We start from the raw sequence: 15095 nt of genomic DNA, 5'->3' as shown, positions 1-15095 counted from the left end.
CCATTTTAACCTTTCTTAAGTGTACAATTAATTCAGTGTCATTAAATACATTCACAGCGTTGTGTAGCCATCACCGTTGTCCATCTCTATAACTTTTTCCATCATCCCAAACAGGGAACTGGTTTAGACTGGGAACATTAAAAAGAAAGAAAAAAAGGAAACAAAATCTAATGGCTTAAAATCTCTTTCTACAGGATATAAGAAATCCAGGTAACAGTAGTCTAGCAAATCTTTTCCTAATTCCTCACAGGTTACCTTTTGTGAGCCTAGCTCAGTTGTAAAATGAAGGGTTAAACTTGATCCCTAGCTTCTTCAACTCTAATAGTCTTGTAAAATCATTGAAATTTGTTAGCATCTTTCAGAACAATTAATGGGAAACGCATTTTCAGTTTATTTTCTAGAGAATGAGATGGTAAAAGATCATAATAATTGTTTTTCTCTTAATATGAATAGATCTTCCATCCCTCACCCAGCATTATAGCATCACTGTGTATTCATGGTTGACAACTGGAAAAGTAGAATTCGAAATAAAGAGGTAGGGGAGAAAAACCATTCATAATCCTGCCCTCAGAGGTTTACTTTTCAAACATTTCTTTCCATTTTTAAAATAAAAGCTTTATCTTCCCTTTTTTACTTAATGCCATGACATAGGCAATATCCTTTATGACTTACAGGCTGTTCTTTCAGATGCTTGTCAACTGATGCATAATATTTAATCTTATAAAATTATCATTATTTGCTCAACCATTCCAACACCTTATATTTAGGATATCCTACATTTCCCCAAGTATAAACAATGCTCAAAAGAATATAGTGAGTGTTAAGACATTTGCTTTTTGAATTATTCCCTTAGGATAGATTTCCACAATTACTAAGTCAAAGAGTTTGAACATTTTTAAAGCTATAGATAATTACTTAGATTGCTTTTCTTAAAGTTTGTATGAAGTTATATATCCAACAGCACTGTGAAAGGACCTGTTTCCATGCATTAAAATTTTTTTGAGTTTTTTAATTGTGGTAAAATACATTTGCCATTTTAACCAGTTTTAACTGCACAAGTCTGTGGCATTAATTACATTCCCAATGTTGCCCAACCATCACCACTGTCTACTATTTACAAAACCTTTTCATTATCTCAAACTTACTTTGTAACCCTTAAGCAGTAAACGCCTTATACTCCTCTCTCCCTGGCCCCTGGTAACTTCTAGTCTACTTTTTATGAATTTACGTATTCTAAATATTTCATATAAGTGGAATCACACAATATTGACCTTTTGTGTCGGGTTAATTTCACTTAGTATAATGTTTTCAAGATTCATCCATGTGTAGCATGTATCAGAATTTCATCCCTTTTTATGTCTGAGTTAATATCCATTGTATAAATATACCACATCTTGTAGCTATTTATCTGTTGATGGACACTTGGATTGTTTTTACCTTTTGGCTGTTGTGAATAATGCATCATAGAACACTGGGGTAAAGTATTCAAGTCCCTCTTTTCAGTTCTTTTGAGTATTTACCTAGGAGTAGAATTGCTGGGTCATATGGTAATCCTAGGGTTAGTTTTTTGAAGAACTGCCAAACCAAACTGTTTTCCACAGTGACTGCACCATTTTGCTTTCCCACCAGCAGTTTTTGAGGATTCCAGTTTCTGCACATCCTTGCCAACACTTGTTACTTTCTGTTTTTGTTTTTACTTTTTTACTACAGCATCATAGTAGGTATGAAGTGATATATCATTGTAACTTTGATTTATATTTCCCTAATGAATGATGATGCTGAGTATATTTTCATGTGCTTATTGGTCATTTGTGTATCTTCTTTGGAGAAATGTCTGTTCAAGTCCTTTGCCTATTTTTTAATTGTCTTTTTGTGGTGATTTGTAGGAGTTCTTTATATATTCTGCATGTTAAACTATCATCAGGTGTATGATTTACGAGATTTTCTCCCATTCCATGCGTTGTCTTTCCCCTTTCTTGATAATGCCATTTGGTGCACAAAAGGTTTTAATTCTGATAAAGTCTAATTGATTTTTTTTACTTATGCTTTTGATATCATATTTAAAAATCCATTGTCAAATCCAAGGTCATGAAGATTTATCCCTATGTTTTCTTCTAAAAGTTTTATGGTTTTAATGCTTATATTTGGGTGATTGATTAATTTCCAGTTAGTTTTTATATAGGATGTGAGGTAGTGGTTTAACTTTATTCTTTTGCATGTTGCTATCTGGTTGTCCCAGCACCATTATTGAAGAGATGCCATACATTTTTGATAAATCTTGATTGATTTGATTGACAACAAAAGGTCAACATTATAATTTTATTTTGTGTTTCTTTATCAATGAGGAAAAGCATAGTTTCAAGTTTGGCAATTGGTTCTTCCTGTTTTAAGTGTCTTCTAATGTACATTGTTTTCTTATAGATTTGATTTTAATGTTTTTCTTATATATGTAGAATATGTCATTGGTATAGCAAATATTTATGAATTAATCCAGTTTATAGAGATTGGGACTTGTTACAAGACACCTGTTTTGTGTTCCAGTTAACACCTTTTTTTTAAAATAGTAATTAAGCCTGATAGAGTAATTGAGTATAAATATCAAAACTTCTTAGTTTAAATTATGTCACTAGAGTTCCCACTTAATGACTTTACAGGCAGGTTTAAGACAGGTTATTACAGCTCTTGATAGTAGAGGTTAACAGCACAGATTCTTTAAAATGATATAAATTCAGTTTTTAAGTCCTTTGAATCTTCTGTTTGTGGACTTATAGGCCCCAATTGCCTACCTCATGGGCTAATGAAATTACTTTTGATTCTTTGAATGCAAGGAGGAAAGTAGTCAAATATATACTGAATGCTACAAAAATATTTTGTTGTCTGTCTGTGAAGTGAGTGTCTTGCCTCCCAGTGGAGGAGTATTGTTAAATCATTATCTTTTATTATTTTCATTTAACATCTAAAGAGTAGTCACTCGTTTTAACTACAGAGTCATTAAAATTATTATTGGTGGTATAATTGAGTGTTTTCTCATTTAAATTGAAGTAATATATTATTTTACCTATTTCAGTTATTTCTGAAAACTATAATTTATCTTTGTGACAAAACTTTCTATTATGTGTTTCCTTTTTATTTGATATTTTTCCTGATTTTTTGTCGTTGATGATTTTTAGCCAACAGAAGCTGTACCTCCCTCTTCTCCCACTGTCCCTGTGATCCCTGTCCTGCCAGTCCCTGCTGAGAATACTGTCATCCTACCCACCATACCACAGGTTTTTATTAGTTTTCTTTTTTCTTTATAAAAATTTCATTTGTTTTTAATGTTTCATTTGTATTCTTTTCAAATCATTTTAACTATTTCTTTGTTAGATTTGGTAATTCACGTTGGGCTTCAAATGGTATTTTTAGGGAGTTAAATATCTGGGATTTAATATAATATGGGTTAATATTTGCCATTTTATTAGGTTATCTGTGAAATAAGATACATTCTAAACTTCATCATATTGAACCGCCTTAGATTTGTTATCATGCCTTTTATACTTGTAAATCTGTTTGAAACAGTTTTTTAATTTATTTGCTTTGGGAAATTTTGTTTATTTTCTAAAGATAATAAAAATAATTGTCCTCCTGATCTTGTACTGGATGGGTCATTTTATATATAGCGTTTTGTTTTCTAGTATATATTTATCTTTGGAAATACTCATCTTTCTGTCACTTGGTAGGATAACATACTTCACATTTATTACTTAAAAACAATAGCTAATGTATATAAAGTATGTGGGGAACTCTTCGTGGTATCTTTGCATCTTTTCTGTAAATCTAAAACTATTCTAAAATCATAAGTTCATTTTCTTTAAAGTTAATTTATAACAGTCAAAAAATAAAATGAAACAATAGCCAAATGTCAGAGAATCTGAACGTTTTTAGCTTTCAGAGCTTTATTTAATAGTTCCAAGGGATGGCTTATTAAGACATTAACTACCCAACCAACAGTCATCCAAAGTTAAAATAATGGTAGTATTATTACATATAATAATAGTGATCTTTTTTTGTTGTTGTTGTTGTTGTTGTTTTTTTTTTGTGGTACGTGGGCCTCTCACTGTTGTGGCCTCTCCCGTTGCGGAGCACAGGCTCCAGACGCGCAGGCTCAGCGGCCATGGCTCACGGGCCCAGCCGCTCCGCGGCACGTGGGATCTTCCCGGACCAGGGCACGAACCCGCGTTCTCTGCATCGGCAGGCGGACTCTCAACCACTGCGCCACCAGGGAAGCCCTAATAGTGATCTTTGGTGTGAAAGATCTCAACCTCATTTAAAGTGTAAATAAATGCATCTTTAGGTATTTTTATTATTATTGATCTATAGCATAAAATCTAGTGAAAATGGTGTTTTTGCTGTGAAAACACAGTGTCAAAGTAAGTCCTATTGTGGGAAAAAATGGGTTATCAGCTGTGATTGTTCACATCTCAGTGCCCTTCCCCTCTCCTAAAAATGAAAATCAGTAAGAATATTATACAAAATAGGATTCTAGGGGAAATTATAGGTAATACACTGAAACTTCAGTCCATGTTATTATGTTACTGCTTCTATATAATCTCTGACCCTTTATGAAAATCATTAAAAGTCAAATCATTGTAAAACTACCAAGAATTGAATAGATAAGTCCAGATGGATATTTCCTCTGTATTGCAGAGAAGAAATTGAATTTATAACTAAAATATAATTCTACATAAGCAGCCAAAGGGTTATTGTAATAATGTAACACCTTTCCAAGTAACTAGGATTTAGTAGTACAATATTTTTTAAAGTAGGACATTTGAAAGTTTATTTTACTCTTGTCACCTCAATTTGTCTTTTGATGTTAAAATAGTTTTCTAGAATCCTTTGAAATTTTGTAGTAGTTTCTGTTCTTATATTCAATAGGGAACCAGTCCTTCCAGTTCAGAGTTCTCTGACTTATTTACTCCAGTGCCCCTAACTTAGCATCACACTACACTTGGAAATTGTTGAGACATTGCATAGCCATGTAGTTATAAATAAAGGACTTAGAGTCAGATTGATCTGGTTTAGAATTCCAGTCCTACCACTTAACTGGCTGTGTAACTGAGCAGTTTACTTAACACTGATCTTCTCTTTACTCATCTGTAACACTGAAGATGATAGTACTTACTTGAAATGTTTGACTGTGATTGAAAGAATAAGAGTGTGTGTGTGCAGCTGGCACATGATCTTGGCTATTTGTATTATTAGTGTTGTTTCATATTTCCTTGAGACAGTAGACCAAGGAACAAGTTAAAAAAACAAATGAACAGAAGAAGCTTATTTATACTACCTAGCTTCATTTTAGGTTTTAAATATACTTAGAGAAGTCCAAAAGTAGAGTAGTTTAACCATTGATGTTGTTTATGTGAGAAAGCTGTGGGTGTGCCTCATTTTCCAGAATAAGTAAGTGTGTGCCTGAGTAATTGAGTATAACGCACGTTATAAAATTAATAAAAGTGATTAAAATATTTGTCCCCAATTGAATTTTGAAATCCACACCTAATACATAACCTGATTTTAACATTTTAAATAGATATTTTTCTTCTAAAGATCTACTACTTTATATTTTAGATGCATCAGGATGTAATAGAAGTAGAAACAGAAGATACAAGATTTAGATTCTAGTCCTACTTTGTGACTCAAACAAGTTACTTAACCTCTCTGAGTTTCTACTCCCATCATCTATTAAAAAGGGTGGCTGACGCCTCCCTGACTACTTAAAATGAGTTTGAGGACAGACAAATAGCTAGGTAGATGATAATTTTTTTTAATATTGTCTTTGATTATTTGTAGAACTTTAAACTTTCACAGTACTTTTGTATTGATTATGTCATTTAAATTTTATGAAAACCCTCTGCAGTAGGAATTATCATGCTTATTACTCAGAGTGGTACAGAAAAGGATACATTGAATGACTTTTTGAAGTTACAGAAAGAACCTGGACTTTATAGTGACACCTGACCCTACCACTTCCTGGCCTCACCCTTGCCTGGTTGTGTGATGGTGGGGACATTACTCAGTTTCTCATAGCCTCAGTTTCTCCACATAGAAACTGAGCACACAGTAGTTGTATAACAGATGCTAGCTCTTCCTGCTGGAGATAAAATCATATAATCTCTATGATACTGGCCTATTAAATATACACCCAGAATAAATACTCTGCTTTAAAACCAGATTCTTTAGACCGCCTTTTTTACCAGTTTTGAGGAGCTGTCGGGTAATTAAAGTATTGTTGAAAATGCTTTATAGCTAATTTTGTGTGTTTGTGTGAAAGTCTCTGTTCACACGCAAACAGGTGCTTTGGAGGGATTGGTTTTTGTTCAATTATTTGTTATTGTTCCAATCATGTGGATACTAAGATGAATGTAACATTGTTCTTGTCCTCTAGGAGCCTACTCTCTGTTTATGCAAATCACAACTTAACAAATAACTCCCACATGACATGAGAGTAGTTAACATTAGAGGTATAACCAGTATAGAAATCCTGTTGCTTCTGGATAATTCAGGTTCCACAGAACATTTGAGTGTTGACTCTTAAATGATTTGATCATTAGTATAATCTAAAACATGGCTTGATACATTTTCATTTTACTAGTAATCTTAAATAGAATAGTATACTTGGATTGCCTTGATGAGCCTTTTTAAACCACACACTAATATCTGACTGCAGTGCCACTGTTCTATTTGTGTTTTGGGGTTTTTTGTTGGTTTGTTTTTATATTATTTTCAAATCATTTCAGACTTACAGAAAGTTGCAAGAATTGTACAAAGAAATTCCATATACTTTGACCCACATCTCCCAATTGTTAATATTTTTACCTGCCACATCTGCTTTACCATTTCTGTTCTTCTGTAATTGAGTATAATACTATTTTTTGTAAACCAGTTAAAAGGAAGTTTTATTCATGCCCCTCTTACCGCTAAATATTAATACTTTACAATACTAAATATTTTCCCAAAGAACAAAAATATTACCGTAGTGCAGTGAGCTAAACCAGAAAATTAACATTAATATAATACTACCCACTGTAATTCTGTTTTGCCAGTTGCCCTGATAATGTTTTTTTATATGAAAAACAAAAACAGGTACTTTGGCGCATCCAAGACCACAGTTAGTTTTCATGAGTCTACTTTAATCTGAAGTAGCTACACAATCTGTCTTTTATGTGTGTGACCTTTTACAAGGGAACAGGCTAGTCGTTTTGTAGAATATCCCGCAATTTGTGTTTGATGCATTTTAATAATTAGATTGAGGTCATATATTTGTTTTCCATTTTTTTTATTGTGATCAAATACACATAATGTAAAACTTACCACCTTAACTGTTTTTAAGTTTACAGTTCAGTGGTATTAAGTACATTCATATTGTTGTGCAAACATCACCATCATCCATCTGCAGAACTTGTTTCATCTTGCAAAACTGAAACACTATACCCATTAAACACTGAATTCCCCATTCCTCCCTCCCCCCCCAGGCCCTGGCAACTACTATTCTACTTTCTGTGTCTATGGTTTTGACTCAAGTACCTCATGGAAGTGAAATCATAACAGTATTTGTCTTTTTGTGGCTAGCTGATTTCACTTAGTATAATGTCCTTAAGGATAACCTGTGTTGTAGCATATGTAGCATCAGAATTTCCCTTCTTTTGAAAGCTAAATAATATCCCATTTTATGTATATATGAGACTTTGCTTATCCATTCATCTGTCAATGAACAACTTGAGTTGCTTCCACATTTTAGCTCTTGTGAATAATGCTGCTGTGAACATAGGTGTACAGACACCTCTTCAAGACCCTGCTTTCAATTCTTTTGAGTGTATACCTGAGAGTGGAATAACTAGATCACTTTGTAACTTAATTTTTAGGGGAACCGTCATACTATTTTCCAATGTTGTATCATTGTATATTCCCACCAGTGGAACACAATGGTTCCAATTTCTCCACATCCTCACCAACACTCCTTATATTCTCTTTTCATGATAGTAGCCAGCCTGATGGTTTTGAGGTGGTATCTCATTGTAGTTTTGATCTGCAGCTCCCAAATGATTAGTGATGTCAAACATCTTTTCATGTGTTTATTGGCCATTTGCATATCTTCTATGGAGAAATGTCTATTGAAGTCCTTTACCTTTTTTTTTTTTTTTTTTCTTCCGGTAAACGGGGCTGTCACTGTTTTGGCCTCTCCCGTTGCGGAGCACAGGCTCAGCGACCATGGCTCATGGGGCCCAGCCGCTCCGCGGCATGTGGGATCTTCCCGGACCGGGGCACGAACCCGTGTCCCCTGCGTCGGCAGGCGGACTCTCAACCACTGTGCCACCAGGGAAGCTCACCTTTACCCAGTTTTGAATTGCATTGCAGTTTTTTAAATTGAGTTTTAGGAGTTCTTTATATATTCTGGAAATTAGTTCCTTATCAGATACATGATTTGCAAATATTTTCTCCCATTCTGTGGGCTGCCTTTTTAATTTGTGGATGGTGTCATTTAATGCACAATTTTTAATTTTTAGGAAGTTCAAATTGTTTACATTTTCTTCTGTTGCCTGTGCCTTTGGTGTTATATCCAGTGAATCACTACCAAATGCAGTGTCCTGAAGCTTTTACCCTGTGTTTTCTTCTTATAGTTTTATAGTTTTTAGGTCTTTTATTTAGGTCATGGGTCCATTTTAAATTAATTTGTGTATATGATGTTAGGTAAGGGTCCAAATTCAGTCTTTTGCATTTGGATATCCAGTTTTCCCAGCACCATTTGTTGAAAAGACTATCTTGTCCCCATTGAATGGTCTTAGCACCCTTGTTGAAAACAATTTGACTATATATGTGAGGGTTTATTTCTGCAGTCTCTATTCAATTCCATCGGTATATGTCTGTCTTTATGCCAGTACCAAACTTTTGAGTACTGTAGCTTTGTAGTAAGTTTTGAAATGAGAAAGTATGAGTCCTCCAGCTTTGTCCTTTTTAGAATTATTTTGTCTATTCAGATCCCTTGAGATTCCATATGAATTTTAGGTTGAATTTTTCTATTTCTGCAGAAAACATCATTGGAATTTTGATTGGGATTGGATGAAATCTGTAAATTGCTTTGGGTAGTATTGACATCTTAACAGTATTAATATTTCATGAACAGGGAATGTGTTTCCATTTATTTCTGTTGTCTTTAATTTCCTTCAGCAACATTATAGTTTTCAATGCACAAATCTTTCACCTCATTGGCTAAGTTCATTCCTAATTATTTTGTTCTTTTTGATGCTGTTATAAATGGAATTGTTTTTGTAATTTTCTTTCCAGATTGTATAGGAATGCAACTGATTTTTGTGTGTAGACCATATCCTGCTACTTTGCTAAGTTTATTAGTTCAAACAGGTTTTTGTGTAGTTTCTTTAGGGTTTTCTACATGTATGATCATATTATCAGAAGACACATAATTTCCCTTCTTTCTCATTTGAATGTCATTTATTTTTCTTATTTGTCTAATTGACTGATTTTTAATACTGTGTTGGATAGAAGTGGTGAAAGTGGGCCAGCTTGACTTGTTCCTGATCTTAGAGGGAAAGCTTTCAGTCTTTCACCATGAAAGTATGATGTTTGCTGTAGGTTTTTCATATACGACCTTTATTATGCTGCAGTGGTTTCCTTATATTCTTAGTTTGTTAAACGTTTTTATCATGAAAGAATGTTGAATACTGTCAAATACTTCCTGCATCGATTGAGATGATCGTGTTGCTTTTTTTCCTTCATTCTGTTGATATGGTGTATTACATTGATCAGTTTTCATATGTTGAATCATCCTTGCATTCCAGGAATAAATCCCACTTGGTCATGGTATATAATCTTCTTAATATGATGCTGAATTCAGTTTTTGTTGAGAATTTTGGATCAGTATTCATAAGGGGGCTTCCCTGGTGGCGCAGTGGTTGAGTCTGCCTACTGATGCAGGGGACACGGGTTTGTGCCCCGGTCTGGGAAGATCCCACATGCCGTGGAGCGGCTGGGCCTGTGAGCCGTGGCCACTGAGCCTGCGCGTCCGGAGCCTGTGCTCCACAATGGGAGAGGCCACAGCAGTGAGAGGCCCGCGTACTGAAAAAAAGGAAAAAAAATATTCATAAGGGATATTTGTCTGCAGTTTTCTTATAGTGTCCTTGCCTTTGACCTTAGTATCAGGGTAATGCTGGCTCATAGGATGAGTTAGGGAATGTACCTTCCTCTTTAATTTTTGGGCAGAGTTTGAGAAAAATTGATGTTAGTTCTTCAGATGTTTGGTAGAATTCACCAGGAAAGCAATCAGATTTCAAGGGCTTTTATTTGTCAGGGGATTTTTGATTACTGATTCAATCTCCTTATTAATTATAAAGCCTATTTAAATTTTCTCTTCATGATTCAGCCTTGGTAGGAATTTGTCCATTTTGTGTAGGTTATCCAATTTGTTGGCTTACATTTGCTCATAATACCTTTATAGTCCTTTTTATTTCTGTAGAATTAGTAATAATGTTCCCACTTTCATTTCTGATTTTAGTAATTTAGTCTTCTCTCTTTTTTCCTTAGTCCATCTAACTAAAAGTTTGTCAGTTTGTTGATCTTTTCAAAAAACAACTGTTGGTCTTTTTCCTCTATTATTTTTCTGTTCTCTATTTTACTTATCTCTGCTCTAATTTTTATTATTTCCTTCCTTGTACTAACTTTGGGTTTAGTTTGTTCTTTTTCTAGTTCCTTGATTTGTAAAGTTCAGTTTGTTGACTTGAGGTCTTTCTTGTGTTTTAAGGTAAACGTGTAGTTGTAAACTTCCCCCTTACCACTGCTTTTGCTGTGTCTCATAAGCTTTGGTATGTTGTGTTTTCATTTCATTTCATTTCATTTAAGTCTTTTCCAGTTTGCTTTTCTACTTCTTCTTTGATTCAGTGGTTAAGAGTATGTTGTTTAATTTCCACAGCTTGGTGAATTTTCTAGTTTGCTTCTATTATTGCTTACTATCTTCATCCGTTTTGGCCATAAAAGGTACTTTGTATGATGACTTTTTAAATCTACTGAGACTTAATTTGTGGCCTAATATATGGTATATTCTGGAAAATGACCCAAGTGCACTTGAGAAGAATGTATCCTGTTGTTGGACAGAATGTTCTAAATATGTCTGTTAGGTCAGGATGGTTTAAGTCATCTTTTTCCATACTTATCTTTTGTCTGGTTATTTTACACATTATTTTGAGTGGGCATTGAAATCTCCAACTATTATTGTAGAACTGTCTACTCTCTTTAATTCTGTCATTTTTTTGTTTCATAGATTCTGATGGTCTGTCATTAGGTACATAAATGTTAGTAATTGTTACATCTTATTGCTGTTTTGAACCTTTTATTAATATATAATGTCCTTTGTCTCTTGTAACTTTTTAAAATTTAAATTCTATTTTGTCTAATGTTAGTATAGTCAGTCCTATCTTTTGGTTACTATTTGCATGGAATATCTTTTTCCACCTTTTCACTTTCAATCTGTTTGTGTCTTTGGATCTCAACAGAGTCTCTTGTAGACAACATAGAGTTGGGTCATGTGTTTTTATCCATTCTGCTGTTTGTTTGTTTTTTTTAATTGGAGAGTTTAATCAGTTTACATTTAAAGTAATTACTGATAAGGAGAGACTTCTGTCATTTTGCTATTTGTTTTCGGTATTCATTATAGGTTTTTTGTACCTTATTTCCTGCGTTAGTGTCTTATTTTTTGTTTGGTTGATTTTTTGGTAGTGAAGTGTTTAAATTCCTTTCCCATTTCCTTTTGTGTATATTCTTTAGCTATTTCCTCTGTGGTTACCATGGGGATTACATTTAACATCCCAAAGTTATAACACTCTAATTTGAATTTAAACCAGCTTAACTTCAGTAATGTACAAAAACTCTACTGCTTTTAACAGTTCCATCCTCACCCATTTCAGTTGTTGATGTCACAGAATTACAACTTTATACATTGTATGAACAAAAACATAAATTAACAATTTTTAAATGCATTCATCTTTTAAATTATGTAGAAAACAAATGTGGAATTACAAAGCAAAGTTACTATAATACTAGCTTCTGGACTAGTAATTGATTTTAGTTATTTACTAATGTTGACTTCACTTCTGTACTAATAAGTAGCTTTTAGACTAATTTTTTAAATATAATTTAAAAAATATTAGTCTCTTAAATCATGTAGGTAACAAAAAGTGATGTTACAAAACACTATTAAAATAATAAGAGTTTTTTTGTATTTATCCTTACCAAGGTCTTTATTTCTCCAAACACCTCAAGTTGCTGTCCTGTGTCCTTTCATTTCAACTTGCAGGATTCCCTTTAGCATTTCTTTCAGGGCCAGTCTATTGGTAATGATCTCCTTCAGCTTTTGTTTATCTGGGAATGTCTTAATTTCTCCCTCATATTTGAAGGATAGTTTTGCCGGGTACAAGGTTCTTGGTTGGCAGTGTTTTTCTGTTAGCACTTTGAATATACCAACCCACTGCTTCCTGACCTCCAGAATTCTGATGAAAAATCTATTAATATTATTGAGGATCCCTTGTATATTGAGTCACTTTTTCATGCTACTTTCAAAATTCTCCGTGTCGTTGTCTTTTCAGGAGTTTGATTATAATGTGTCTGAGTGTGAATCTCTTTGAGTTAATCCTACCTTGAGTTTGTTGAGCTTCTTGGATGTTTATATTCATGTCTTTCATCAAATTTGGGAATATTTTAGCCATTATTTCTTCAGACATTTTCTCTGCCCCTTGATCTCTCTCTTCTTTTTCTTGGACTCCCACAGTGTGTGTGTTGGTCCACTTAATGATGGCCCACAAGTCTCTTAGACTCTGGTCACTTTTCTTCAGTCTTTCTGTTTTCAGACTTAATAATTTACATTGTCCTATCTTCAGGTGTGCTGATTCTTCTCTGTGCTCCGGTCTGCTCTAGTGAATTTTTCATTTCAGTTATTATACTTTTCAGCTTCAGAATTTCCTTTTGGTTTCTCTTTAGGTTTTCTATCTCTTATCTCCATTTTGTTCATGCATCATTTTCTTGACTTTGTCCACCTTGTCTTTTAGTTCTTTGGATATCTTTAAGGTGGTTGTTTTAAATCCTTTGTCTAATAGATATGCCGCCAGCTCTTTTTCAGAGACAGTTTCTTTTTTCCTCTCTCTCTCTCTTTTGAATGGACCATATGTTCCTGTTTCTTTGCATGCCTTGTGATTTTTTTCTTGTTGAAAATTTGACGTTTGAATCTTATGATTTCTCTGGAAACCTGATTCTCCCCTTTCCTAGGGTTTGCTGGGTTTTTTGTTTTTTTGATTGCTGTAGGCTATCTCTGTGCTAAAAATCAGCCTACGGTATAACTTTAAGATCTTCGCTTTTGAATATTCTAATCTTCAATGTCTGGCTTTCAAAAGGGAGAGAAAAATGAAATTGTGGGGGGAGATACTTGCCCTTTAAATCTCCTGGGAGTCACTTCAGTCAGAGAGGGAGAGATTTACATCAATTGGGGGAGGTTCAGCAACAATGGCCACTGCCTCTTTGCACCTCCATGATCAGAAGCAGCAGTAAGAGCACTGATTCCCTATATTTGGAGACAGGGTGTTTTTTTGCTGCTCACCCCCATCCCCACTCCACCCCGGTTTATGCAGGCTTTGTGCCAGCTTCTCCAGGAACACTTAAGAGGAGTGGGAGTAGGGTAGCTGCTACTGTGCTAAGAACTGAAATTGACTGGATTAACCACAGCTTGCCATCTAATACTTCCCCTGGGAGTTGTAAGCCTTCAATAGACTAGAATTCCAAAATAGTTACGTCACACTGGCAGTTGAGCTCTTGCCAGTGCAGTTGTTATCTAGGTGGAGAGACAAAATTATGGGACTTCTTGTGTTGCCATCTTCCCAGAATTCACCCTATTTGTTTTTACAATCACTTTAACTTAGGGTGATCACTGAAGTGACAGCACTTAGCTTTTAATGCAGTGTGTCTCAAATTAGAATCCAAGATGTATTCTCTGGGGTTTGTGAGTTCTGTGTTTGAAAAACATTTGTTTATACTTTAGTAGGGGAGAAAGAGACACTAAGCCAATAATATAATGAAACTTTGATACATGCTAAGAAGGAGAAATATAGTATACAGCATAAAAGCATTTTCTAAACTCCTAATTTTGGCCTGTTTTTAAGTAACTGGATCTTAGAATTATTTTAACACAAAATTTTTAAGATGTAATATTGTGCTCTGAAATTGTGTAAGGATGCTGCAGTGTGTTAACAGCAGCAGGACCCTATGAGGCCCTTTATTAATGAAATAGTAAAAGTTGGATGAGCAAAATTATGTTTCTTAAGTCTTGTTATTAATTCATGGGTCATATTCTTTAGGGGTTTGTTAAGTTTCTCTTTCTGGTATATCCCTGCCCCCTTACTAATCACCCCCGTTTCTAAGTGAATTATAGGACTTCATTATTGTCTAAGTTGAAACATACACAATGGTATATATTGTTAGTAAGTAATAATGGATTAGCAATAAGTTTCTGTGGTTTACAACACATTTTTTTTTTAATATTCACTAGGTCCTCACACAGCCCTCTTGGGTAAAGGTATATCTCTTTACAGATGGAAAAAATAAGTTTCAGTAATACTTGTGATTTATCTGTATATTCAAAGTCATTGAATGGTAGAGTGAGGGTAGAGAGAGATCTAGAACCATGTCTTTTGATAAGTGTCACTTAAAGTGAGGTGCAGGGAAGGGTTTTTTTTCTTCATTTGAAATAACTTTCACATAGATTATTCTCAAGTCTTGTTGCTGTTGTTTGATTTCCTCCCTAAGCAAAGCTGATAATTCCATGTTACCTATTCTTCTATCCCCTGTCCTAGATACAGATCCCGAGGTCTTAAACTATCCAGATTCGCTACTGTTTTTTATTTTAGTGCTCTCTACTTCAGCTATCTGAAAGTAGCAAATTCCATGGCCAAATTTTTCTCTATCTCTTCCTTCAGAAGTACCTGTTCTGGCTTTGGCGCTAGGTTATTATGTCTTTCTGAGTTGTATATCATACCCTCCAAGCCCATTGTGCTACCTCATTCCCA

The 15095-nt window shown here is 34.3% G+C and overlaps 1 protein-coding gene across 10 annotated transcripts in view; it reads left to right on the top strand.

The window, feature by feature from the left end:
- The window catches only part of DLG1 (discs large MAGUK scaffold protein 1), a 288677-nt gene that overhangs the window by 137818 nt on the left and 135764 nt on the right, over positions 1-15095 (top strand). For 7 of the 10 annotated variants that reach the window (XM_082625021.1, XM_082625022.1, XM_082625024.1 and 4 more), the window contains one exon: positions 3171-3269. The exons of the other annotated variants lie outside the window; for them this stretch is intronic. In XM_082625021.1, the coding sequence (XP_082481147.1) occupies positions 3171-3269 (99 nt within the window). The remainder of the gene's footprint in view (positions 1-3170; positions 3270-15095) is intronic. 10 annotated transcript variants of the gene reach the window in all.

This window comes from Mesoplodon mirus (genome assembly GCF_964341445.2).
Source record: "Mesoplodon mirus genome assembly, chromosome: 6".
NCBI lineage: Eukaryota > Metazoa > Chordata > Mammalia > Artiodactyla > Ziphiidae > Mesoplodon > Mesoplodon mirus.
The sequence above is the reverse complement of the archived record's forward strand: the minus strand, read 5'-3'. Positions and strand labels throughout refer to the sequence as shown.